Genomic DNA, 24730 nt, shown 5'->3' on the forward strand with positions numbered 1-24730 from the left:
TGCTGGGAACTGCAGTCTAATAAGGCTATAGTATATATTTTACAATGTAGATGGACACCTCCATTACATAATTTGTTGAGGATGCTTTGACTGGGAGTTCCTGCATGGCAGAATGGGGTAGGACTGGATAGCCATTCTTGGGGTCTCTTCTAACTCTATGATTCCATGATTCTATAGCACTCTGAGCCTACTGTGATTTTAATTGTTTTTAAATGTATAAAGGTATAAAGTCTTATAATGCAAGCCATGCACTGATGGACTATTGCACTATAATTTTTTATTGATTGATTTTATACCCTGCCTTTCTCCCAAAATAGGATTCTCTTAAAGGGGTTTGTTTTTCATAAAAAGAAAGGAAGGTATAATGTCTTGGAATTAAAAATTATGGTTGGTAGATAGATAGATAGATAGATAGATAGATAGATAGATAGATAGATAGGTAGGTCTTGGAATTAAAAAGTGTGTGTGTGTGTGTGTGTGTGTGTGTGTGTGTGTGTGTCTTAAAATTAAAAATCCCTCTTGGAAGTGGGAATGAAATGTGTGGATGCAGCCTGGGTTCTTAACTCAGCTCAGAAGTTGGAATACAGTGTCTCAAAGCATGAGCAGAGTGCCTCTGAGCATGAACAGAGTGGCTGCCGCTCATTGCTCGAGCAGCTGCACTTTGCTTGATCGAGCTGAATTTATCTGATGTAAACACCTTCAGAGGAAGGACTCAGTTTGCATCTGCACTGAAAAAATAATCCAGCTGGCCACTTTAACTGCCCTTGGCTCCATGTTGTGAAATGCTGGGATTTGTAGTTTGTTGCGGAACCTGACAGATGACTCAACAGGTCCTCAAAACTACAGATCCCAAGATTCCATAGCACGAAGCCATAACGGAAGTTAAAGTGGTGCCATCGAGGTGTCGAGGGTAAACGCTCGACCCTCTTTTTGTGTCTTGAGGGGGCTCTTAGCCTCTCAAAATGGTGGCACTTAGTCTTGACCCCCCCTTCCCAAAATCCTGGCTACGTCCTTGGTGGGTCACACTGTCTCAGCTTGAGGGGCATCCCATGGCAAAACTCCTTTTTATGCCAAGAAAACCCTCAGTTTGTCCCATCTTCCAGTGACATCCTGATGTTGAACAGGGGTCAGACTACATGTCCTCTAGGACATGCTACTAGAGAGGTCCCTTCCTCACCACTACTCCCTTCTCCTTTTGTGTTGTGTCTTGTTAGATTGTAAGCGTGAGGGCAGGGAACCGTCCGATTAAAAAGATTGTATGTACTGCACTGTGTAAATTTGCAGTGCTTTATAAATAAAGGTTAATAATAATAATAATAATAATAATAATAATAATAATAATAATAATAATACATGTCCTCTAGTATGCCATGTATTCCTATGTATTACTTCATAGCAGAAGGGGGATGGACTGGATAGTCCTTGAGGGTCCCCTCAACTCTAGCATTTCTTGTTGAGACTGTTTATTTTTCCCTTTTGTGTGTGTGCCTTCAGGGTATTTTAAGCATAGGAATGTTCTTTAAACCTCTGCCAAACTTCCTTTTGACATGGTAATTGAGTTTGAAATGCAAAGTAATTAGCGTAATTATTCGCCTTGTCTTTTATTGTCATTCAGAGAAATCTGTGAAAAATATTTCGCCAGTTGCTGAAAGGGAGAGAAGAAATCACCCTTTGAAAGAGAGATTTGTGGAACGAATATTTTTTTAAAAAGTTCTCCTCAAGCTCTCAGTTAACGAGAAGAAAAACATGGGTTTCTCTAATCACTACGTGTGAGTGTGTGTATGTATGTATATGAACATAGGCATGGAAATATATATATGTTTTGCTCTAGGTGTGTGTGTGTGTGTGTGTGTGTGTGTATACACACACACACACACATATATATGGAGATATATATGATTACATTAGCTCTAGGTGTGTGAGTGTCTGTGTGTAAGAGTGTGTGTGTATACACACATATGAAAATTATATACACACGTAGAAGTACATATGCTCTCTGTGTGGGTGTGTTTGTATGTATTTATATATGCGCACATATATATGTACATGTTGGCTGTTCGCGTGTCAGTATACACACACACATATGCATATGCATATATTTGTAGTTTCATGTGCTCTGTTTGTGGGTTTGCATATATATATGTATGCATATGTATGTGTGATGACTGGGCCCTCCAGTCATTTGGGGACTTCTCCTGAACTACAAAAGGTTAATCTAGGGGGAGGTACATGCTAATGAGAGCTGACATCACATGCTAATGAGCTGTGACATCATAGCTAATGTAAGGTCTAACTGACCAATCAGAGAGTAGGACCGCGAGATTCAAGAACATTCTATGGGAAATCTTTAAAAGGCCCTTTGCGGCCATGTGGTCTTTGTCTCTCCTTCCCTCCTCTTGGGGGAACCAGATGTTTCTTTGTTCTCTGGGTCTGTGAGGAACAGGCTCAGGAATGCAGGTGGAGTTGGCAAGGAGCCAGCTCTCTGCATCCAAGAACTCAACACGGACTGCAAATCCCATCACTGTGTGAGTAGTTAGGAAAGGTGTTAGATAGTGCGTCTAGGCTTTTATTATGTTTATCAAATAGCTTGCCTGAATGAACATCTTTGTAACTATGTTTTCTGTACCTGTGAAGCAAGGAGGCTTTGCACGAAGGATACCTTTCTATCCTAATCTATTTCTTTAAAATAAGTATCTTTCTTTAAAAGTATCTGCTGTCTCTCTCTGCTCCTGTATATGCGTCTTAACGCTCGGTCTACTGGTTGCTGTAAGCTAGCAAGGAAGGAATCTAGAGACCCCTAGCAAGTCTCAGTGTGTGCTTGGGGGAAGGTTGTTTGGAAAATTCACTGAGTGGTGGCAGCAGAAACAGGACCTCAAGGGGTATCATTCAGCTTGGCAGGGAGTGGGAATGAAGACCTAGGAGATCCTAGAGGGGAAAGTGTTAAAGGGACTCCCTGGGAGTAATAGCCACGCACAGGGCTGATTCCCCCAGGGATCACCACAGTATGTCTATAATTTTGTTACTACATGTTCTGTGTGTGTGTGTGTGTGTGTGTGTGTGTGTGTGTGTGTGTGTGTGTGTGTGTGTATATATTTATAAACACACACACACCCCTACATATTCCCTGGATCTGTTGGGGTCCATGTGTGTGTGAGAGAGTGTGGGTATGGGTGTGAGTGTGTGTGTGTATGTATGTATGTACAGGTAGGTACAAATATATATATATATATATATATATATATATATATATATATATATATATATATATATCATCCAATATATATACAACGTAATTTGCTGTAGGTTTGTGTGTGCATTTCTGAGTGTGTATGTATATATTTGTCCATGTATATATGTGTCCATGTCTCTGTGTGTGTGTGTGTGTGTGTGTATATATATATATATATATATATTCACACATATGAAATCACATATGCTCTGTGTCTGGTGGTGTATATATACATTTATATATGTATGCATATATATCCGGCAGTTTAGTAAATAGATAGACCAAAAATCATAATTAAAATCTTTTATTTAACTATTGCTTGTCTCCCGGGTTTTTGTACAAGTTGGTGCCGGGGAAGTTCAGAAGAACACACTGAGGATAGACCAGGCAAGGTATTCCCCCAAGCAAGTCCAGCAAAAAGTGGGGGTCCCAACATCAGATGCTGCAGTGTCCAGAAATGTCATCCCCAGCGTGCTGCAGGATCTGAAAAGAAATGCAACCAAAGAAATATTACTTGATATCATACCCAGAAACACTCATACATGTACAGGAAGGTCTACAGGCGGGTAGATAACTATAGCTATGAGTGATCATATATATGCACATGCTAGCTATGGGAGGATTGTTCACATGGGGTTCACCATTTCCATCCTATGAAGCTGAGAGAGTGTGACTTGTCCAAGGGCTTTCTCTGGGAGGGTTGCAGGTCAAATTAGGGGGGCAGATAGGGGGCCTAGGAGAAGGCAGTGGATGATGGGATCAGTGGCAGGCAGAAGGAGAGGTGCAGAAGGGCCCCAGGGAGAAGGCAGAGGATGATGGGATGGGTTGCAGGTCAAATAATGGGGGCAGATAGGGGGCCTAGGAGAAGGCAGTGGATGATGGGATCGGTGGCAGGCAGAAGGGGAGGTTCAGATGGGCCCCTGGGGGAAGGCAGTGGATGATGGGATTGGTGGCAGGCAGAAGGAGAGGTGCAGATGGACACCCTGGGAGAAGGCAGTGGATGATGGGATCGGTGGCAGGTAAAAGGAGAGGTTCAGATGGGCCCCAGGGAGAAGGCAGGGGATGATGGGATGGGTTGCACACCGAAGGAAAGGAGCAGAAAGAACATTGGAAGAAACCCCACACACACACCCCGTCACAAGTGGGTAAATTTAAACCCCACTTTGCAACAGCGAAACATGCTCAAACCTGCAGAAAAACCCCTGGAAGGACCGCAAGCTTACCTTTCCTCTGCGCCAAGAGCGCTCCTCCCCCGGCTTCCCTGGAACCGGCAAGAGGAAAGACCCACTGGAAGGAAAAGTGGGGCAAATTGCAACAGGGCATCATGGGAGAGTTGGAATCTGGGAGTCTTGCGACGGAGTTCAGGACTGGGAATTCACACCAGACCCATTCACACTGAGATCAAACAGAGCCCCAATGCAGATATCGCCAATCCACTTATTAAGTGCCCTCGCCAACACGCGCCAAAAAGAGGAGCCAGTACACACTCAGTTCGCAAACCCCGCAGAAGGGGTGCACATCCAACGATGCCAGGTATGAAAGTACATTCGCGTTAGCACGCGAATGCGAATCGCCCAGTACACAAAAGCCCCAGTTCCACGCGGCAGAGACCCCGTCTGATAAACGCCTCTGAGGTATTCACCTCAGGAAACAAACTGTGAGGCTGTGGCAGCCCTTATCCCTACCAATGGAAATAAAGCAAGTGAAGCAATGCCTCTCCCAGGGAAATCCACCTGACCCCATCTTTAGTGAAGTATCTAGAATGTTTGATACCCAGTGTTAATCCTTCCACCTTCTGCCTTGGGCCCCCTTCAGGAGTAAGTTCCACTGTGTTCAGTGGGCTTTACTGCCTATGTACAACCTTGTATAGAGATGTAAGGGTTTGCCATCAAGCAGTATCTCCACCTGCTCTTACCTAAACCTGTGCCCACATCAGTCAATGCCTTATTGGAACTCCTGCCCCCCTCCTTTTCTCCACTCCCTGCTCCAGTTGTTCCACCATTTGCTGGAGCAAAACTACTCCAGCCTCTCTCTCTTCTTCAACCACCTACCTCCACACTCCCCATCATAACCTATTTCTGTGGCTTCACTCTCCTGCAAGCCTCCCCTCCCAGACCCACTAACCATCCCCTTCAAACTGTCCCATTTTTCCTTCCTGCACACATGCAGACCAACCTATTCCCCCCTCTCTCTCTCACACACACACACACACAAACATGTAACCCCTCATCTTCTCTTACCCTCCATCTTGCCACTTCCTTCTTTTGCCTCCCTTACCACTCATGCACCAACCCTATTTTGCTACACGTTTATATTCCCATTCTTTTTCTCCCCATGTGCACCTTTAAGCAAGCCTGTAAACACAGCTGGGAATGGAAGTCCTAAATATTCACTCATAGAGTCCTCCACCCACACACCTACTAGTCACTACTCCCAGCCCTCATACTTCCTCCTCATCTTTCATGTCACTAATGTCCCCACCAGCCCCCTTCCCCCCCCCTTGTCATCAAACGCCTTCTCCACTTCTCCATCTTGTCTCTGAGCCAAGTATGAACTGCAAAGCTGCTTCCAGGCCTCACAGACTTTTTGGTAAAATATTTTGGATGTTGAAGTGAAAGTCATCAGTATAATTCTAACTAGTAACATAGGCTATCTGTCTCCAAAGAGAACAGCAGACATCCAAGTCAGAACTAATCAGCAATAAACACATTATCAGCTTGGCAAATTGGATGATTATAAAATCAGCAGTCTTAACACCAGCCAGGTTGGCAAACAACACATCAACTGGCCTCTCTGGAGAGGCTCCACCAGACGACTCTAACATAATTCACAAGAAGCTTTTGCAACCTCCAGCAGACACTTTTGTCAAAAGCAGACAGACTTCAGCAGACACACTAGTTACACTCTGTCTTCAAAAGGAGTAGCTCAATATCTGCCAAATCATGTTGAAGATAACAAGGGTAATTTAAAAAAAAATATGGCCAACCAGATATCTTGACTATTTACATACCTTTTTCCTTAAGAACTATAGCATTTTATGTCCAGGTTGGTTTAAAACATGTTCTGCTACTGCTGATTTTTCTGGCTAACCCAGTCTGCAGTGTCCCTCGTGTTCTTTGATTCACATTTGAACACTGCATTTGGTGGTCCCTATGTAGACTTATCTGCAACTGCATGGTGTGCGGTAAACTCCTGCGGCCATGAGAAGGTCTCTCCTGTCCTTTGCTGAGCACAGCATTTGCTGGATTTTCTTGGTCAGTCTGTAGATCATTTGGAAGTTGTGTTTCCTCATTAGTTTTCCTATTCTGTCTGTGACTCCTTTGATGTATGGTAAAAATACCTTCCCTTTGACTCGTTGTTTTTCTTCACTCCTGTGGTTTTTCCTGGGTCTGGCAGCTCTTCTGATGTCTGAGTTGGAGTAACCACTATCCCGTAGAACCTAGTTTAGATGCTTCAGTTCATCTTCCAGGAAGTAGGGTTCACAGATACTTTTTGCACAGTCTACCTGTGGTTTTATTGTCATTTTTTTTTGTCTTGGGTGATGGTTGGAGTTCTTGTGTAAGTATCTGTCTGTGTGTATAGGTTTTCTGTATACTGTGTCATTCATTGGTTCAGTTTACAGATGACCAGGACATCCAAGAATGACAATGTACATTCCTTTTCTTTTTCCATCATGAATTGAATGTTTAGGTTGATGTTGTTCAGATGTTTGAGAAACACAGCCAGATCTTCTCCTCCATGGCTCCAAATAGTGAAAGTGTCATCCACATATCGGAACCACGTTGTGGGCTTTTTTAGTGCTGTTTCCAGGGCTTGCTTTTCAAAGTGTTCTATGTCAAAGTATGCTATCACAGAGCTCAGAGGGCTTCCCATGGCTACCCCATCTCCCTACTTGTAGTCCCACTGGAAGTCCCACTGGAAGTAGCTTGTGGTGAGGGAATGTTCAAACAGGGCTGTGATGTCTTCCAGAAAAATTTTACCATAGTGTCCATTATGGGAACTTTGGTGAACAAGGAGACCACATCAAAGCTGATTAGTCTGTCTCTGAGTTTGAGTTTGAGGTTGTTTATTTTTTCTATGAAGTGAGCTGAGTTCTTGATGTGGGGGGGGGGGGGTTGCCTTATATGGGTTTGTAACTGTGTAGCCAGGAACTTCTTCAGAACTCATTGTCAGGCTTAGTAGTGAGAAAAGCAGAAATCCAATATTTAGGCTAGATGTTATGGCCAAGAAGTCTGCAGTTTAGATCCAGTCTCAAAATGGATATTTAAGGACCGAATAAAAGGTTGGTGGGGATTGTAGATATCACATTATACCTAGCAATACATATTTCAGTAGTGAAGGAATGGCTGATCCCCATTGCTGGGAATATAAAAGCCAGCTGCATCTCAAATTGGTCTTGAGTGAAGTATACAAGTTTCTGGGTAGTTGAAACGTAGGTGTAAATAGACATATGATGGTCCTTGTAGTATATTAGCAAAGATCACGATTAATTTCTGGTGATGTCTAGATGAAAGAGTCCACTGAAGCAGTATAAGGCAATAAAGGTTTAGATTTATAGTAACTTTTTAGCATTCATGGCCTTTTATCAAACTCCATGTGAAATTCATCTAAAGCACTGTACGTGAATGCATTGTGGTTGTAGTGAGTGCTTTACCATTCTGCTCACTTTGCCTTAACAGGATGGAGAATAGTGGAAATGGTATGTATAGAGATCTTGTAGCACATTTAAGACTAAATGAAAGAAAGAAATTGGCAGCATGAGCTTTTGTAGACTTCAGTCTACTTGTTCAGATGCATTTGGTGGAGTTGAAGCCAGGTACATCCATATATATATGCCATTGGTATGTGAGGATGTCAATTCAAATTACAAATCCTTTGTGTATGGAGATGAAGTTGCAGGTCCAGTTTTAACGATGGTCGTTAGTGCACATAGGCATAGGAAACTGGTCTTTGTGCATGGAGATGAACTGGCAGGTCCACTTTTGCAATGCGACTAGCCCGTGGTGAGGGAAATAGGTGAATGTAGGGCACCCCCATGAGGATGGGGTTAGATAGTGTTGAAGTGTGTGTAGTGAGTCAGGAAACCATTGTCTTTGTTCAATCCATTGCTGAGGGACTGTAGTTTGTGGATAAATTCCAGTTCTTCTGTGAAGTCAAAGGCTTTCATGGCTGGCTTCCATAGTTTTTTGTGGGGGGTTTGGGTTATGTGGCCATGTTCTAGAAGAGTTTCTTCCTCACGTTTCTCCAGCATCTGTGGCTGGCATCTTCAGGACACCCATGCTTCATCTGTTGCAAGATGAGACTGAAATGCCTTGTGAATAAACCACTGGATCATTCTAGGAAAGGACAAGGGCAACAATCTGGAAACATTTTGATGCTGACTGTTGCTAGAGTTTTTTCCCCTGAGAAGGCTCTTATAAATTCCTGAATAGTAAGACAGAAAAGCTGGGGAAAGAGAGCTTATCTTCATTAACGCAAGCCTAGAAACATAATTGCCAAGTTATATTATGGAATAAGAGAGGCAAATGTCTCTGCTCATGGCTGACGTAGCTGTGCGTCAGCTGGTAAATGGAACAGAATGTTGTGTGCCTGAGAGATCATGAATCTTTGGGGGCCATTTTGTTCATACAGGAGGCTAATCTATCATCCCCACTACCCTGATAGGTAAAAGTCATGTTTTATTCTCAGGCAGTGAGCAGTTCTTTGTAAAAGTCTATCCCTTGGGATGACCTACTGTGGCATCGTAGTAAAAGAATGGGACCGGGGGGGGGGGGAGAGAGAGCATTGACTAGAACTAAAACCAAGATGGATGGATAAATGGATAGATGGGGAGGGAGGGAAGCCACCACAGCCTGTGCAGAATCCCAGCTTCAACTACTGACATGTTCAAGCAGGCCTAGGCTGAACCTCTATAACTGTCTGAAACTATGGACAAGGGATGGGCAACCTGAGAAGGCTTGGGAGCCCATTTTGTGCCCCTGAAAGTGTGAAAACACAACTTCCAGTTTCCCTCAACCAAAATTATTGCACTAAAAAAAGGTGCTCTGGAGGCCGACACATTCACACTCCTTGAAGACTTTTAAAAATGAGATTCTCTTCTAGCAAAAAGCACCTGCCCATGGACTGCCTTATTTTAGTGCAAAAATATTTTTCCCCACTTGTGCCGCCATCTTTGGGTTCTGTAGTGACCCTAAAAACAGCTGGGAGGCATATAAGGTAGATGGACCAACAATCCAGTTTATTATAATACTGCTTCTCTTGGAAATACCTAGGGTTAAAATCAAGCAATATTATCAGTTGGTCAGTGATCCCCAGGTTCCCATACAACTAATTTTTAAAATTTTAGTAAATCTATCAGTCCCCATTACTCAGATATTTATTCTAGTAACAAGCTCTGGCAACAAGGGTAAGGGGGCAGATGTCGCTCACAGGCTGTATTTTGGCCACATCTGTCCTTGACATCTGGTGGAGAAGGAATCTGCTGGGATGTTATGCTGGGTAAATCCCTATCTTATTATCAGCCCATATATATGTATAAATAAACCTTGCATCCAAAAATGCTGTAAATTTCCAGTGAGCTGTTTTTAAGGAAAATGAATCTTGAGTAAGTGCTTCAAGTCCTGCAAAACCTTTCATAAAGCCTAGAAATGTAATACAGGCTGATTCGAAATAGTCCACAATCCAAAATTGTCTATGGGCTGGCTGAAATAGTACACAATACACAAACTTTGTTTTGTGTACAAAATTATTAAAAATATTGCATATAAAATTAGCTTCAAGTTCCATGTATAAGGTGAATATAAAACATAAATAAATTTTGTATTTAGACTTAGGTCTCATCTCCAAGGTATCCCATTAAGTTTATGCAAATACTTCAAAGTCCCTTCCAAAATTCCAGAATCCAAAACACTTCTAGTTCTAAGCATTTCAGATAAGGGAAAATCAACCTGTTATATCATCAGTATTTTCAAAAACAGGGCTCATTTCCTTTGTGCATGTCTTAAAAATTGTTTTGAAAAAAATGCAATTGCAGATATCTCCAGCCACCATCTGCATGCTGCAACTGAGGCACACATACTTTCCTCTGAAACATATTTGAAAACCTGAACTATTCTCTTGTTCAGACAAAACTGGTTCTCAGTGACAATACTAAGAGAATCAAAATAACTATGCAGCCCTATGTTGAGCTAATCCCTCATTTCTTTCTGCTGTCATGGGTTAAATTTGGGATAAAAAAGGATTGTATTTAAGTCTTTTCTTTTATCCTGGTGTGTGTGTGTGTGTGTGTGTGTGTGTGTGTGTGTGTTGACATGTAGGACTCTTCTGCACAAGACCTGTTTTCATGGCAGTCACACAGCAAACAATAAAATGGCCACATACCACTTGGAGAGCAGCTATCACCACACATCTTCTAATTCGTACAACTGGGGCTGCTGCCACCATCCCACTCTCTTCCTACTCTCTCCCTTAATCCAACCTCCCTTCCTTACCTACCCATCATGTCTTTAGGGATTTTTGTTTGTGTGCTTTCCTTTTCCCTACTCAATTCCAGAGCTCTTTGCTGTGATTTAATTTGCCGTGAAAGGTAAAAAAGAAAAAAAGAAAATAAACAGGGGGGGAAATAAAAGTAATAGGGTGCTGCAGAATAGTAAGAGGGAAGGGGGGGGGACATTGACACTACATGTATCTAGTGATCATGCAGCTGCCCCGGGAGTGACATTTCACATCTGTGGAGTTGTGTGATTGCCAGGTCATTAAAGGGTTTCTCTTGTGAATGAAAGGGAACAGGTTGGGGCAAGGCAACTATGGCTCTGAGACAGCATCATGTGATTGGTATCACCAAAGCTGCTTCTTTCCCTGTGAAATCGTGGTTTAAAAGCCACCTGTAGTAATGTCTGTAGTCTGTGCTTCAGTTAGTCTCAGCTTTGATCACACTCTACCAGGTTGTGAGTTTGGAACTTGAAACTCTCCAAAGCAATAACACCTTTGTATCTTCCTCCCATTTGTTTTGCTGGGGACATCCACCCCTGTCACTTGCACCTTTCTGAGGACTAATACCATGCAGTAGTGTGCATGTGCAAATGGTCTGTAAAAGGGTGGTTGTAGAAAAAGTAAATAATGTCAGTATTCCCCCAATCACCCCCAGTGCAGGAGCAAGGCTGAAACTAAACCAGCGTGCAATCCACATGTAAAAAGCACACACGCATACACACAGATTAAAGAGAAAAAATAACACTAAACTGTGATACTTTTAATCCCAGATTTAACCTATGAGAGCTGGAAGAAAGGAAGGTTTGACTCAAGAATCAGCAGACATTGTACATGTAGCTAGAAATGGGGCTGAAACGGGGCTAAAATTCATTTTCATCCCTCTGTAAATTAGCCCCTAGCTAGACAGCTCAGTGGCAATGTGGGCAATAGCTTTAAAATTGCTCCCAGAGGCTGTATTGGCAGACATATGCACAGAGGTTAATTTAAGGTGCAAACCAAGTGTTGTGATATTTTATCTGTCCTCTTGCCACAAATTCATTGTTAGTCTTCCGAGTTATTACATACAAGACTATGGTGTATTTCAGTTCCACATCAATTGTGTTGGTGCTTTATGTAAGAATTGTGCATTCTTTCCCAGAACATGCATATTCCAGGCAAACAAAGCTATGTCTCTGAATACATATTTTCTGTCACTGTTACCACACAATGGCTGAGGAAATAAATACACTGCCCAAGAAAGCTTGATTTAAACATGTTAACATATGCTGTAGTCAGTACTGAGATATTTGCAACATGTGTGGTACAGCTACAACAGAGAATGCACTGGGGAAATCAGCTTCTGCAACCAAGATTGTTGTTCTGGATTAGACTTCTAACCTGTGCTTTTATCCTTTCCTCTTGCCAGTTTTTAATATGAATTCCAACTAGTTTTTAATTATACAAGCATTTATATTTGCTGTAAAGTGAGAAATAACTAGACAAAAATGAAACTGAAGTGCAATTGCAAAATGCAACCCTATACCATTTTTCTTGACAGTAGAGCACACTGAATTGGATTTACTTTTAAATTAGATTTACTTTTGAGCAGACACAGATAGGCTTCTTGCTGTAAATGACTTGCATATAGGGGAATAGTTGCCTCAGTGATAGGATGATGGCAAAGCTATACAGAAAAAAACTAGAGTTTATGTGCCAAGGTAGCTCATTTGTAGCATAAGCAAAAGATAGCAGATAGCATCATCCCATTTAAAAGAAATGAAAGTGCTCTACTCTTGTACCTTAAAAGCTATGTGGAAGATGTAATTTTAACTCATGCAATATGTCATATAAGTATTACCTGTTCAAATTTCCTCTTCCACACAAATGTTTCCTGTGGGCACTATTTACATGTGCCTACCTTATGTGGAAGACTATGCAGCCATTATTTGCAGACAGAAAAGGTAAGAACTTAAGAATGAGTTGCAATAAAACCCTGTTTAGCTCAGTATCGTGATTGTCTACACTGGCCAGGATACTCTGGAGGCAGTCTGGGTTAATTTATCCCAGCTCTTCATCTATCTCAACTGCCATTTCTGCACCACTGCATCCTACTGGGTGCCTGGTGCATCCGCCACCATGGGTGGCTCTCTTCTGAAGTAAGAATGATTATATGCTGGTCACCTCATTCTGACCTCAGCAGATGCATCAGACAGCCCAGTGGGATGCCTGTGCAGACAGTCGCTGTGGTACAAAAACAGAGGGCTCCACATCTGTCCAGAAGATCAGGAGCAACAGGTTAGTTTATTCACCCCATTTTAACATTGTTATACCCTGTGGTATGCTGTGGAACATACCCGATATCATCCACACTGCTTGAATCAGATCTGGGGTTTGGGCTGTGTGTCATCCAAATGGGACAATGCCAGAACAAGGGGGGAATTGGCTTTTTGACCCTTGCAGGCGAAGCCTTCATCTCTTCACATTACTCTTTGCCTGTGTTCTTTAGACTTGTTTCCCTAGATGGCCAATTCATCTGCAGATACTTGCCCTACAGCATTCTTTGTAAAAACTACTAGGTGCCATCTTCCAGTTATAAATTTCATGTATGAATTCTGCATTTTGGAATGCACTATTGACTTATATCTGTCCTGCAAATTAACATTACTGACTAGTAATTCCAAATTCAGTTTTAACAGAATCAGATCACTTTAAAAGATAAGGATGTTATATTTTGTAAATCTTGAAGAGAAGCAAAACTGTAAAATATTACTTTTTAACTAGTAATCGTTTGTTTTTATGATTTTTAGCTAGCAATACCATAATAGGTATTACACTTGCATCACAGAATTTGCTATTAATGGCAGTAGAAAGTGAATGAACATGAGGTTTAAAAACAACAGGGCATAAACAATTGATCTTCTCTCTTCAATTATACTAATACATTTTACATTTGGTTTTGTCTCACTCTTTTAATTTGAACTGCTGTTTGAAAGCTAATAGAGTTATTTGTTTCCTCTGAAGACTGAAACGAACAAACCTAAATGACGTGGCAAATACGAAAAGGAATAATTCCAAGTATTTTGTTTTACTGATGTAAATGTATAAAGGTTTTGTATAATGTTTAAAACTCATGCAAATGTATAAAACTTTTAAAAATAAAAAGGGCAAGGACTCTTGGGTGTTCAACCCATGTTGTATACTTATTGTATAAGATGTAGTTGATTCTGCAGCTGTGAGGAAAAGGTCACCCAGCTCAAACCAGAATCACTCTTAGGTTCTGAGATCTGTCAGTAACCTTTGAAGCCTGGAACAGGAACATGAAGTACAGGGTATAGACTCAAACCTAATGAAAACAAATTTCCATGCAACTGCCACAAAAGGGGCTGCAATCACTCACAATTATAGTTCAGTTCAGAGATATTTATTTGACAGGACATGTCAAATAATGCTGCCTAACTCTGAGAGGACAATAGACTGTTTTCCTACTACATCCCGTGCTTAACACTTTTGCCCATTTCTAAGAGCTATTTCAGACATTAAAGAAAATGAGGTAGAATTCTAGGTTATTCAATCTCTGAGTGATTTTTAAAAATTACTCCATCTTCCCCCCCCCCCAAAAAAAAAATCAGGTACAAATAAAAGTAGAACATTAGGTCAAAAAGTTGAGTGTAGCCCTCTCCTTGATATTCTACAACTGGTATATTACCGACAGATTTTTCATTGTTGAAAGACAGAAAATGTTATAGATGTTGCTCCCTGCTGCAATCTGGAGTAGTACAGTCCAGAATTCTATAACACTGGTATTCTATCTAAGCTTTCCTTATACATGACAATGTTGCAAGGTGTAGACAAAAATCTAGGTAGAGGAATTTTACTTAGCTCAAATTGAGAGGGGGTCGCCTACAAGGAACCTACGAAATCGTCTCCCACCTGTATACCAAGAGGGCAAAATGATGGCGAAATGATGCAGAGGCAGAAGTATTATTTTATTAAGGGGGGAAATCACACAGTAATTCACTACCATACACTCATTCATTCAAGGCTTAGGAAATCAGGGGTTAGCTTGGAATAGATTTTAAGGCAGAACTACAGGTGATACTATAGATGGGGCTTGCTTGCGGAGTCCAGTAGGGTGAAGTGGTGTGGGACACAGCCATTCCAAGAGTGTTGGGTGAATGGAAGTGCCAGAGCTAGACTAGAGATTAGTGACATAGTGTCCCCATGAACTCCAAACTATCACACTCAGAGGAGATTTCCAGGGGTTTATAAGGGCAGGGCAAAGGTATTAGATTGTATGGGGTGAGGTAATCTGGCCTGGCAATATTCAAGGTAAATGGGAAGTAGATTGTCATTAGCTGGCCCATCAGGTGAGATGTCTAAGCAATCATCGCCCATTCTTCTGATTATGGAAGTGATAATGATCCCATTTTCAACTCTCAAACTGCCTTCGTGCCTTGGGATGGGATTTTTAAGGTGGCGTTGGTGTGACCTGCCTGTCATCGCCCAGGTGGTACTGGGGTCATCTACAGGGTACATCTGGGGTCATGTGGAATGCCACACACACAACAAAATTCAGAAAAATGTACTTTGGCTAACAAAGGGGAAAGCTGACAAAATAGAATTGGGTCATCCTACTGTACAAAGATCATGCAGGTACGGTATCTGGAGGATGCTACCTCCTATATGAGTCTGCCCATGTCTTGAAATCTTCTAGAGGTTCTCTGTCATACCACCCTCACTCGTACTTCTGGTGGGAACCCAAGAGGAGGCCTTCTTGGTGGCTACTTCTAGGCTCTGGAATTCCCTTCCTAGAGAAGTTAAACTGGTCCCCTCTTTGCTATTCTTTTGTAGGCAGTTTCTTTCAGTAGGCTTTGAAGGGCTGACTGCTCCAGAGGAACTTCACATGATGGGGTTTTGTTTATAATTGTTATACTTTTAAAATTATATATATTTAACTGCTTTTAATTATATAGATATTTTATTTTGATGTAGTGGTTTGAGTGTTGGACTAGAATTCTGGAGACCAAGGTTCAAATCCCTGCTTGGCCATATAAATCCACTGGTTGACCTTGGGCAAGTCACATTCTTTCAGCCTTGGAGGATGGCAATAGCAGACCCCCTCTGAAGAAACATGCTTTAAAAAAAACATGATAGAGTAACCTTTGGGTCTCCATATACCAGAAACGACTTGAAGACACAACAACAACAACAACAACAGTTTATTTTAAACTTATGTTATGATGTACATTTTTAGTTATATTTATTTTAACTTTTGTAGATCACCTTGTATCCCAGACTTGAAAATGACCACACTACTTCAGCAATTACTGGCCCCAGTTTCACATATGGGTTGAGGAAATGACTCAAGCACTGAACATTCAGAACTCTTTAGATGCATTTTTATTAAGTTTGAAAGATGGAGCCCTGTAGACATCAGGAAGCAGGGGGGCCATCAACCAACAACCACCACTTTGCAACACCGAGCAGCAGTCCAGTCAATGTTGGCACACTGGCAGTGACACTGGTTGTCACCACGGATATCCCAGGAACCACAGGCCATTCCACAGGCACATCCAGTGGCCTTGTAACCTGTGGGTATAAAAGTGATGACTGAGAAACAGACATCCTAGCATCTGAACCATTATGGTGCGGAAGATGCCCACATCTAATACTATCGCAACAGAATACAAACTTTCAGAATGGATCTGCTAATTATCAAGCTGAACAATCAACCAGACTCATAGAACATCATATCTTAGCTTGCCTGTTTATGTTATTTATACACAAAACAAGCAAACATCCATAGGAATGTGCATGCCCTTCTTCTACAGAATACATCTCTTTCTTACCCTATTACCTACATACCTCCCACAACTCCTGATCTGCTCCCAATGAGAGCTTCTCCCACAACACAACAAAATGTCTTACCAAAAGGACAGGTGACATCAGCACCACGAGCTGATACACTTGTGCAAGTCAGCTGGGCCTTTTCAAGAGCTGCAGACACTGTGAGATGAGAAAAGAGGTTACTATCAACCATATGCTGATTAACCATATGCTGTCCTTGCTCCCAAAAAAACCAGGGATTTTTTTCTAATGCTGCTATACAAATATCTAGGATCAATGTGAATTTACTCTCATTCTCAAGGAAGCATTGATGTGCTCTGTACACAACAAAGAAATCAATTTCAAGCAGCTTGGGGTCATGTCTATCCTATATTTATATTATAGTCTCCCATGAGCATGCTTCTTTATTACACGTTACTGTACTGAGTTTCTTTGGTCTTGCCCATCCTAACTGTAGCACTAGTCAGTCGTAGATTCCAGTTGCTTATGCTTTCTGAAATGTTTTTAGTGCCTGTACACAATACACGAAGATACACTAGCTCACAGGAATCCTGAGCATAGCCATCTTGTAATACAGAAGTAGGGAATTGTGGTCCTTCAGATGTTTTTGACATTCAGCTTTCATCAGCACTAGTTAATATAGCCAATGGTGAGGGATTATAAAAAACAGCAGCCCCAAAACATCTGGAGTCGCAATTTTCTGTTCTTGTTGAAATGCAGAGGCTGATCTAAGTTTTGTTCAACTATAGTGTCTTCATGCTAACCAGAATGTAACAACATGGGTAGGCAAAAGTGTAGCATTGAGATTGACAGCAGTGTAATAGTGAGAGCAAAGAATGTCAAACATTTGGGGATAGGGACCACACAGACCACAAAATAACACTTTGGGGGGGAGGGTCACATCAGGACACACTGTCAAATGAATTCAATTACAGATACATATATTCAAGATCAGGGTCATAGCAGGGAGTACTTTAACATATACCCCAAGCATTGTGATGAGCTCTTATTTCCCACAGCCCAACTTATGACAGATCAGTGGGGTGGGGGAGTAGGCCAGCCATACAAACAACAGACATGGGCTAAGGGTTGTCCTTAAGTGAGCCACAATGTTGGACAAACAGCACTGGCAAGATACAGATTAAAATCTCTGCTCAGCCACAAAGCTACCCTTGGGCCAGTCACTATCTCTCAGTCTCACCTACGTCATAAGGATATTGTGAGGATACAATAGATGGAGGAAAATGTGCAGCTTCTTGGAAAAAGAACTTAATAAAAATAGAACAAATAAAAAAAAAGGTAACAAATATTTTATAACACAGTGAGCAGTGTAGTGAATCTGGCCATTCTATGAAGAAATGAGCAGAATTCTCCAACTGAGTCACGAGAAACAATGGTAGATTTTTCCCACTTTATCTTCCACCCACCTACAACAGACACTCTGTGTCATTAACACCTAGAGGGCAGGTAGAAATCTAATTGTTACCTATTACTTTGTCTTTGTGTAATGACAGCTGCTAAAGATGCACAGCCTCAACCAAGACAGGGGGACAAAGGAGGTGAAATCCTATTGAATATATGTGCATTGAAAAGTCTGTGACTCAATAACAATTCTACACAGGTTGACTCAGTAATTAATAATTGTGTATTAATAGCAAGCAGCATGTACAGAGACAATTGAATGTAGGATGTAAGACTGAATACTATTCTTCCTCTCCCATCATTGGAATCATAGATCTGGAAGAGGCTTCTGGGCCATCAGATCCAACCCCCTGCTCAGTGCAAGACCTCCAGCTAAAGCATCTGTCCAGCCTCTCTATGAAGATGTCCAGTGAAAGAACACCATCACCTCTCTAGGTAATTGCTGAAACACATTTACTGTCAAGAAGTTCCTTCTAAAGTACAATCAAAATCTATCCTCCTGTAACTTAAAACCATTAGAACTAGTCCTACTCTCTGGGGCAGCAGAGAACAAACCTGTTCCTTCCTCTCTGTGGCAGCCCTTGAAGCATTTAAAGTGTGTGATCATGTCACATTCTAATCTTCTCTTCACCAATCTGAACATGTCCTTCAACCTCTTCTCATATGTTTTGTTCTCCATACCTTTTATTATCTTTATTGTTCTTCTCTGAAATCACTCCAACTTGTCTTTTTTTCAAAATGAGGCACCCAGAACTGAACACTCCAGATGAGGCCTGACCACCACAGTATATAGGGGACTATTTCCTTCCTCGACTTGGAAACCATGGTTCTATTAATGCAGGCTAAAATACCATTTGCTTTTTTTGCTGCAGCAAAAACACTGCTGGCTCATATTCAATGTACAATCAACAATAATCTCAGAGTCCTTTTCACATGTGGTACTTCTGAACCATGTATCCTACACCCTATACCTGCATATTTGTTTTTGGGGACCTAAATGTTGAATTTTGCATTTGTCTCTATTGAATTTCATTAAATTAATTTCTGCCCTATTTTCTAGTTTATCATGTCCTCTTTGAATTCTTTTCCTAACTTCCAGTGTGTTAGCCACCCCTCCCAGTTTTGTATCACCTGCAAGCTTGATGAGGATTCCATCTAGCTCATCATTGAAGAGCTTTATCACACTAGTGGGCAAACGGGATTTAAACAAGAGTTAAACTGGAGAAAACCAGGAAATGTCGTGTGATAAACTTCAGGCATTTCCTGGTTTTCTCTAGTTTAACTCTCATTTAAATCCTGTTTGCCCGCTAGTGTGATAAAGCTAAGTCACTGATAAAAATGTTGAAGAGTAATGACCCCAGGATAGAAACCTGAGGCACTCCAGTTAAGACTCTCTTCCAACTTGCAGCACAGCCATTTAAAGACCTTTTGAGCAGTTTTCCAACTAATTATGGAAAATTATTAAAACATGTATTACTGCAATTTGTCATTTGACTTGAAATCTCCTGTGCATTCTCAAATGTAACTTCCATTTGAATTCAGTTGGCCTTACTCCCAGTTAAGTTCTGTTTTTGCCTTATTCTGAAATCCTACCTGCAATACCCTGGGAGTCAACCTCTGCTGAAACACAATAGAAATAACCTTGGATAAATACTCATATTATTTCCTTCATTAATCTTATGTGGCAGAAACTATGCTCTAAGAAGCATGGTTGTTAGCTGTGGGTTGAGCCATCTAGGGAGATGTGTGCTTATCCAGCAGAGGGCAAGCAAGAGAACCAGAAAACTGAATTAAGAGTCTCTCCTGAGAGGTATCAGGTCTTGGGATCTGACAAGAAAAATTGTGAATCACTGGGATGGGCTTTTCAGTTCAGAATGGAGCCAAGATAAGACATACTTCAGTAAATGCACAAACAAACTTGATCTAGCAATAATATTGCAGCAGGGAAACAGCTTTTGTTTTCTAGTTTTCTGACCTGAGCTACAAGAAGGGAACATGGTATTATGGCTCATACCCTTTTTACTTTACGCAGTGGAAGGAACAATGTTGTTGAGGGATCTATGGAAACCCCCCTTCCCACATCTGTTGATCACCAAATTTGCTTGGCATGGGAGTGGCAAATAACTGTTTTCCCCCTTTAAAACAAGGTATGGGGGTAGAATGCATCTCGCTCTGAAAACTGATGGTTCTCGCAGAGGCCTCCCAGAACTAGTGAACTTCAGAATAAGGCATAGTCTCTCCATGCAATTTGTTTTAAATTAAGAAACTGCCTGGTGGCAAGGCAGCAATTATACCAGTGGGCTGCAGTCCCTGGACAAGGTGGTCTTCCCATCATGGATATTCCTCATTTCTTCTTTGCATTATGGGAGGATGCAAATCCTAAATAACAATTTTGGTCACAAGCTTGGGATCTTTCCTCTTCCAAGAAAGCATTGTGGATTATCATTAGAAGGGGACACTCCTTATAAGGGGAAACTGAATTTTTTTTAGAAGGCCAATGAGACACTGAGGAGATTAGCATACCTGGAAATCCTGCCGTGATAGATGTGGGATTGAAAAGCCAAAAACAGCTGTTATTGCATGCAGCTGCGGCCGAGCAAGTGCAACCTGTATGCAGCCCAGACCCCAGCCACACTTATCCAGCCACTTTTCAAAAACGAGTGCTCACCATTTTTGAAAAGTGGCTGGATAAGTGCGGCTGGGGTCTGGGCTGCATACAGGTTGCGCTTGCCTGGCCACGGCTACATGCAATAACACCCGGTTTTGACTTTTCAATCCCGTGTCTATCCTGGTGAGGTTTCCGGGTGTGATAATCTCCTGAGTTCCAAGCATAAAAAGGTTCCCCAGCTAGACCCAGATACAAATACCTTTGGAATCAATGGCTGCCTTGATCTTCTCATCAATAGCCCTGTCAACAGTGCAGCATGTCTGAGCATTTGCATACTTTACAGGAATCAACACAGCAAAGAGCAGGAACACAATGACTTTCATCATTTTGGTGGTGCAGAACTTCCTGCAGAAGAAAAGCTGTTGTCATTACATCATTTATCATGTCAGGGACAGCAAAATGTGGATGACAGGAGAGGAGAAGCAGAGCTCTTGAGAAATTTACAGAAGTTTTTTTGTGGATTTTTCAGGCTATGTGGCCATGTTCTAGAAGATTTTCTTCCTGACCTTTTGCCAGGACATAGCCACATAGCCCGAAAAATCCACAAACAACAAAAAAAAAACTTTGGATGCTGGCCATGAAAGCCTTTGACTTCACAATTTACAGAAGATCCATGCTCTTTATTGGGACCAACTGGGATCCCAACTAAAAATTATAGAGACAGAGCAATGAGCTAGCTTTCAAGTTTCACAGAACTCTTCCATGGGCTCCAACTTCTTTCTTCAGCATGTAAAGAAATATGAAATTGAAAGAGAAACTGAAACACAGGTGAAGACTGGCAATAAAATAAGAACATGAAAATATACTGTTCTCCCCATTGATTGCTTCTTGTGTCAAAACCTTTCTCCTAGATGTGTTTTTGTAAGTAAAAACTATGATTAGTTAGCTAAGAAGTTGACACAACAAGTGGAGGTAGATTACTCTTCAAGGTTACTCCTTCTGTAGCTGGAATAATAGCATGTTATGTTTTTAAGGGATTTGTGAGTCCATTGGTCACCGCAGCCAGTGTGCCACTGTTTGGACTACTGACTAGACTGCAAACCACCACTATAGTCTAACCAGGGGCACATTGGCTGCTGACCTATTTCTTTCTGGCCTGCCTCAGTTTTGCTGCCCACTAGGGGTGCGTTCCCACTTGGCAGATAAAACGGATTATATTGGAGCTATTCTGATTATGTTCCGGGAATAATTCGAATTTTTCCCATCATTTCCATTACCAAAAGGGGCAAATTACCGCGATTCATTTAAACCTTGTTTTCATTCCCATTTATTTTAAATCGCTTTATTTTAAAGCGGATTAACTTGCTTCCCGTTCCCATTTGTGTCCACAAGCTGTCAATCAAGTGCGTAGGCTTCAGACATCGCAAGTCTTGGGGGTTTTTTGGGGGGGCAGCCAATTAAAATTGACTGCATCCAAGGCTCTTCTGTTGTGTCTCCCCAGACTAGAAGGAGGTTTGGCAAATCGGATCAAGGAGGAGAAGGCAGCGGGCTTCATTAATGGGGAGAGAATCTTTGGGGAAGAGAGAAGATAAGGCTCGATCCCCCCCCTCAGATCCCTGGATGTCCAGGCTCTCCATTCCCCAAAATTGCTTTGCCTCCCCCAATGCTTTGTGGGCTGTTTGGAGGGCGATCAAGCAGGGATGTCCTGCAATGCCCATCCCATAGTTCCTCTGGAATGAGCCTCCTTTCCCAAAATCGCTTTGCCTCCCCCATTGCTCCTTGGGCTGTTTGGAGGGCGATCAAGCAGGGATGTCCTGCAATGCCCATCCCATAGTTCCTCTGGAATGAGCCTTCTTTCCCAAAATCGCTTTGCCTCCCCCATTGCTCCTTGGGCTGTTTGGAGGGCGATCAAGCAGGGATGTCCTGCAATGCCCATCCCATAGTTCCTCTGGAATAAGCCTTCTTTCCTAAAATCGCTTTGCCTCCCCCAATGCTCCTTGGGCTGTTTGGAGAGCGATCAAGCAGGGATGCCCTGCAATGCCCATCCCATAGTTCCTCTGGAATGAGCCTTCTTTCCTAAAATCGCTTTGCCTCCCCCAATGCTTCTTGGGCTGTTTGGAGGGTGATCAAGCAGGGATGTCCTGCAATGCCCATCCCATAGTTCCTCTGGAATGAGCCTCCTTTCCCAAAATCTTCCTGCCCTGTCCCTTAATCCTGCCTCTCCACACACCCCATGCCCTACTCAGCATGCCTCTAGGGTTTTTCTTTCTCTCTAATTTTGTTTATGCAATTCCAGAGCTCTGCAGCTGCGATTTAAAAAAAAAATTCAATTGAGGCTGCAGAATTGCAGAATTGTGCAAAAAAAATGGAAATAAATAAATAAATAAAAAGATTAGCAAGGGTGGAAAGGGGGATAGGAGGGGACTCTGACACCATGTGACTGCCTATCACACAAGTGACCTCTTGCACCTGGGGAGTTGCAAGATTGCCATGCCATTCACAGGTTTACCTCATGAATGAAAAGGGTCGGCTGGGGGACAGGGCAGCTATGGGTGGAAGGTGGCATCATGCGATCAGTACTGCCTAAGCCACTTCCCTCCCAGGGAAATTGCTGTTTAAAACCCATGTGTAGTGATCTCCACAGAGCCATCATCCTTTACTCGCTACATGCCTTGGGAATAAATTTAAAATGATTTTCTTATGCATACCAAATATGAATCTATAGCAACGATAAGAGAAACTACTATAAATACTTCATTGAGGGTTCTCGAAACATCTCCACTAAAATATAAACTTGAAATTGATCAGTTTACCCTGTTAGAAACAAACTATTAATCAAATGAATCATGTATGAACCAAAATAAAACTTATAAACCTCAGCATTTGGCAAATTTCAATTGAGAGTTTTACAGTGCATGTAAATAAACTTGCCAAATTTTGAAGGTCTATTTCTGTTTCTTCTGGGTACATATTACAAACTGTACCTATAACCCTCCACCTGTTTACCCAGTAGTAAGTTCCACTAAATAAACATGATACTCAGAAGTACACTTCATTTTATTTAATAGGACTTACTACTTGGAAAACAGGTAGAGAGCTATAGCACAGTTTGTCATATGTACCCAGAAGAAACTGAAGCCTATTTGCCATTATTTCCCCACTTTGCCTTGTTAAAAAGAAGACACTCATACTCACCTTCAAGAGCAAGGAATCTTTCAAAAAGTTTCACTCACTAAGCAAATAAGCTGCCTTTAAATGGAGCAGAATTATAGAATGTTACATCTGATTGGTTTGCTTTTTCAAAAGATTTAACCCATCCCCTATTACACATACCTCAAGGCAGTACCTTGCACAATGTTGTGAAAAAATGTCCTTGTTTGCTCAAAAATTATTTCCCAGGACACGAAGGGGACAAGATCACATTGTCCAGAACATTTGCAGATGAAAATCTCATGGCATGAAAGATATTTAATATTGTTTGTAAATATACTCTTGAGAATGGCAAAATCCAAAAGAGGGGTTTCCCAGTGAAACTACTGCTTTGTTTGAATCATGATAAAATTATATCCTTGTTCCTCATGCATATTTTTAAAGAACACTACTGTTCTTTTATTCAGATAATGTACCTTCCATATCCCACCTGCCAGGTAAACAAATGTATTGGCAAAGAAATACATTCTTTTTATTTACCATTATCCAAACCAAGGTGGGGGACTGGAGGAGATCCCCAGCAAGTAAGTCAGTGTCATTTTAAATGTTGGGGAAATGAATTTCTGCAAGAGGCTGAGTAATCTTTAAGACTCTTTGCACCTTTATATACTAGTAATAACTGAGAAGAACTCCAGGTGTGGGGTGAATTAAGAGTTTTATTTTTAAAAAATGTGGAGTGTAATCACACACACAACACCAATTCACACAGACACATTATTCAAAGCTAACTAAAATAGAAATATGGAAACAGGATAGCGGTGTTTGATGGGTTTGCAGGGGGTGATAATTACCTGTCTAATAAGTATACCATAGAAAGCTGTGGCTCAGACTGAGGGGTCTGGGAGTAGGGTAGCACGGTTTCATACACGAAGTGTAACCTGGGACAACTGTATGCGTACTGTGGGTGCACAGAGACTAAGTTCTTGGGACTGATATTTATACCA

At 41.6% G+C, this 24730-nt stretch overlaps 1 protein-coding gene across 1 annotated transcript; it reads right to left on the minus strand.

Moving 5' to 3' along the window:
* Nucleotides 1-15903: 15903 nt before the first annotated feature.
* On the minus strand, nt 15904-23848 carry RETN (resistin). Its single transcript, XM_089533254.1, has 4 exons — nt 23772-23848; nt 20836-20981; nt 16628-16705; nt 15904-16288 (listed from the first exon to the last, which is right to left on the minus strand). Exons 2-4 carry the CDS (start codon nt 20960-20962, stop codon nt 16152-16154), a joined length of 342 nt encoding a protein of 113 aa, XP_089389380.1. The 5' UTR covers nt 20963-20981; nt 23772-23848; the 3' UTR covers nt 15904-16151.
* Between the last annotated feature and the right edge of the window lie 882 nt (nt 23849-24730).

Source organism: Sceloporus occidentalis, unplaced genomic scaffold (genome assembly GCF_023333645.1).
Source record: "Sceloporus occidentalis isolate IW3139 unplaced genomic scaffold, rSceOcc1.0.p SCAF_1, whole genome shotgun sequence".
NCBI classification, from domain to species: domain Eukaryota; kingdom Metazoa; phylum Chordata; class Lepidosauria; order Squamata; family Phrynosomatidae; genus Sceloporus; species Sceloporus occidentalis.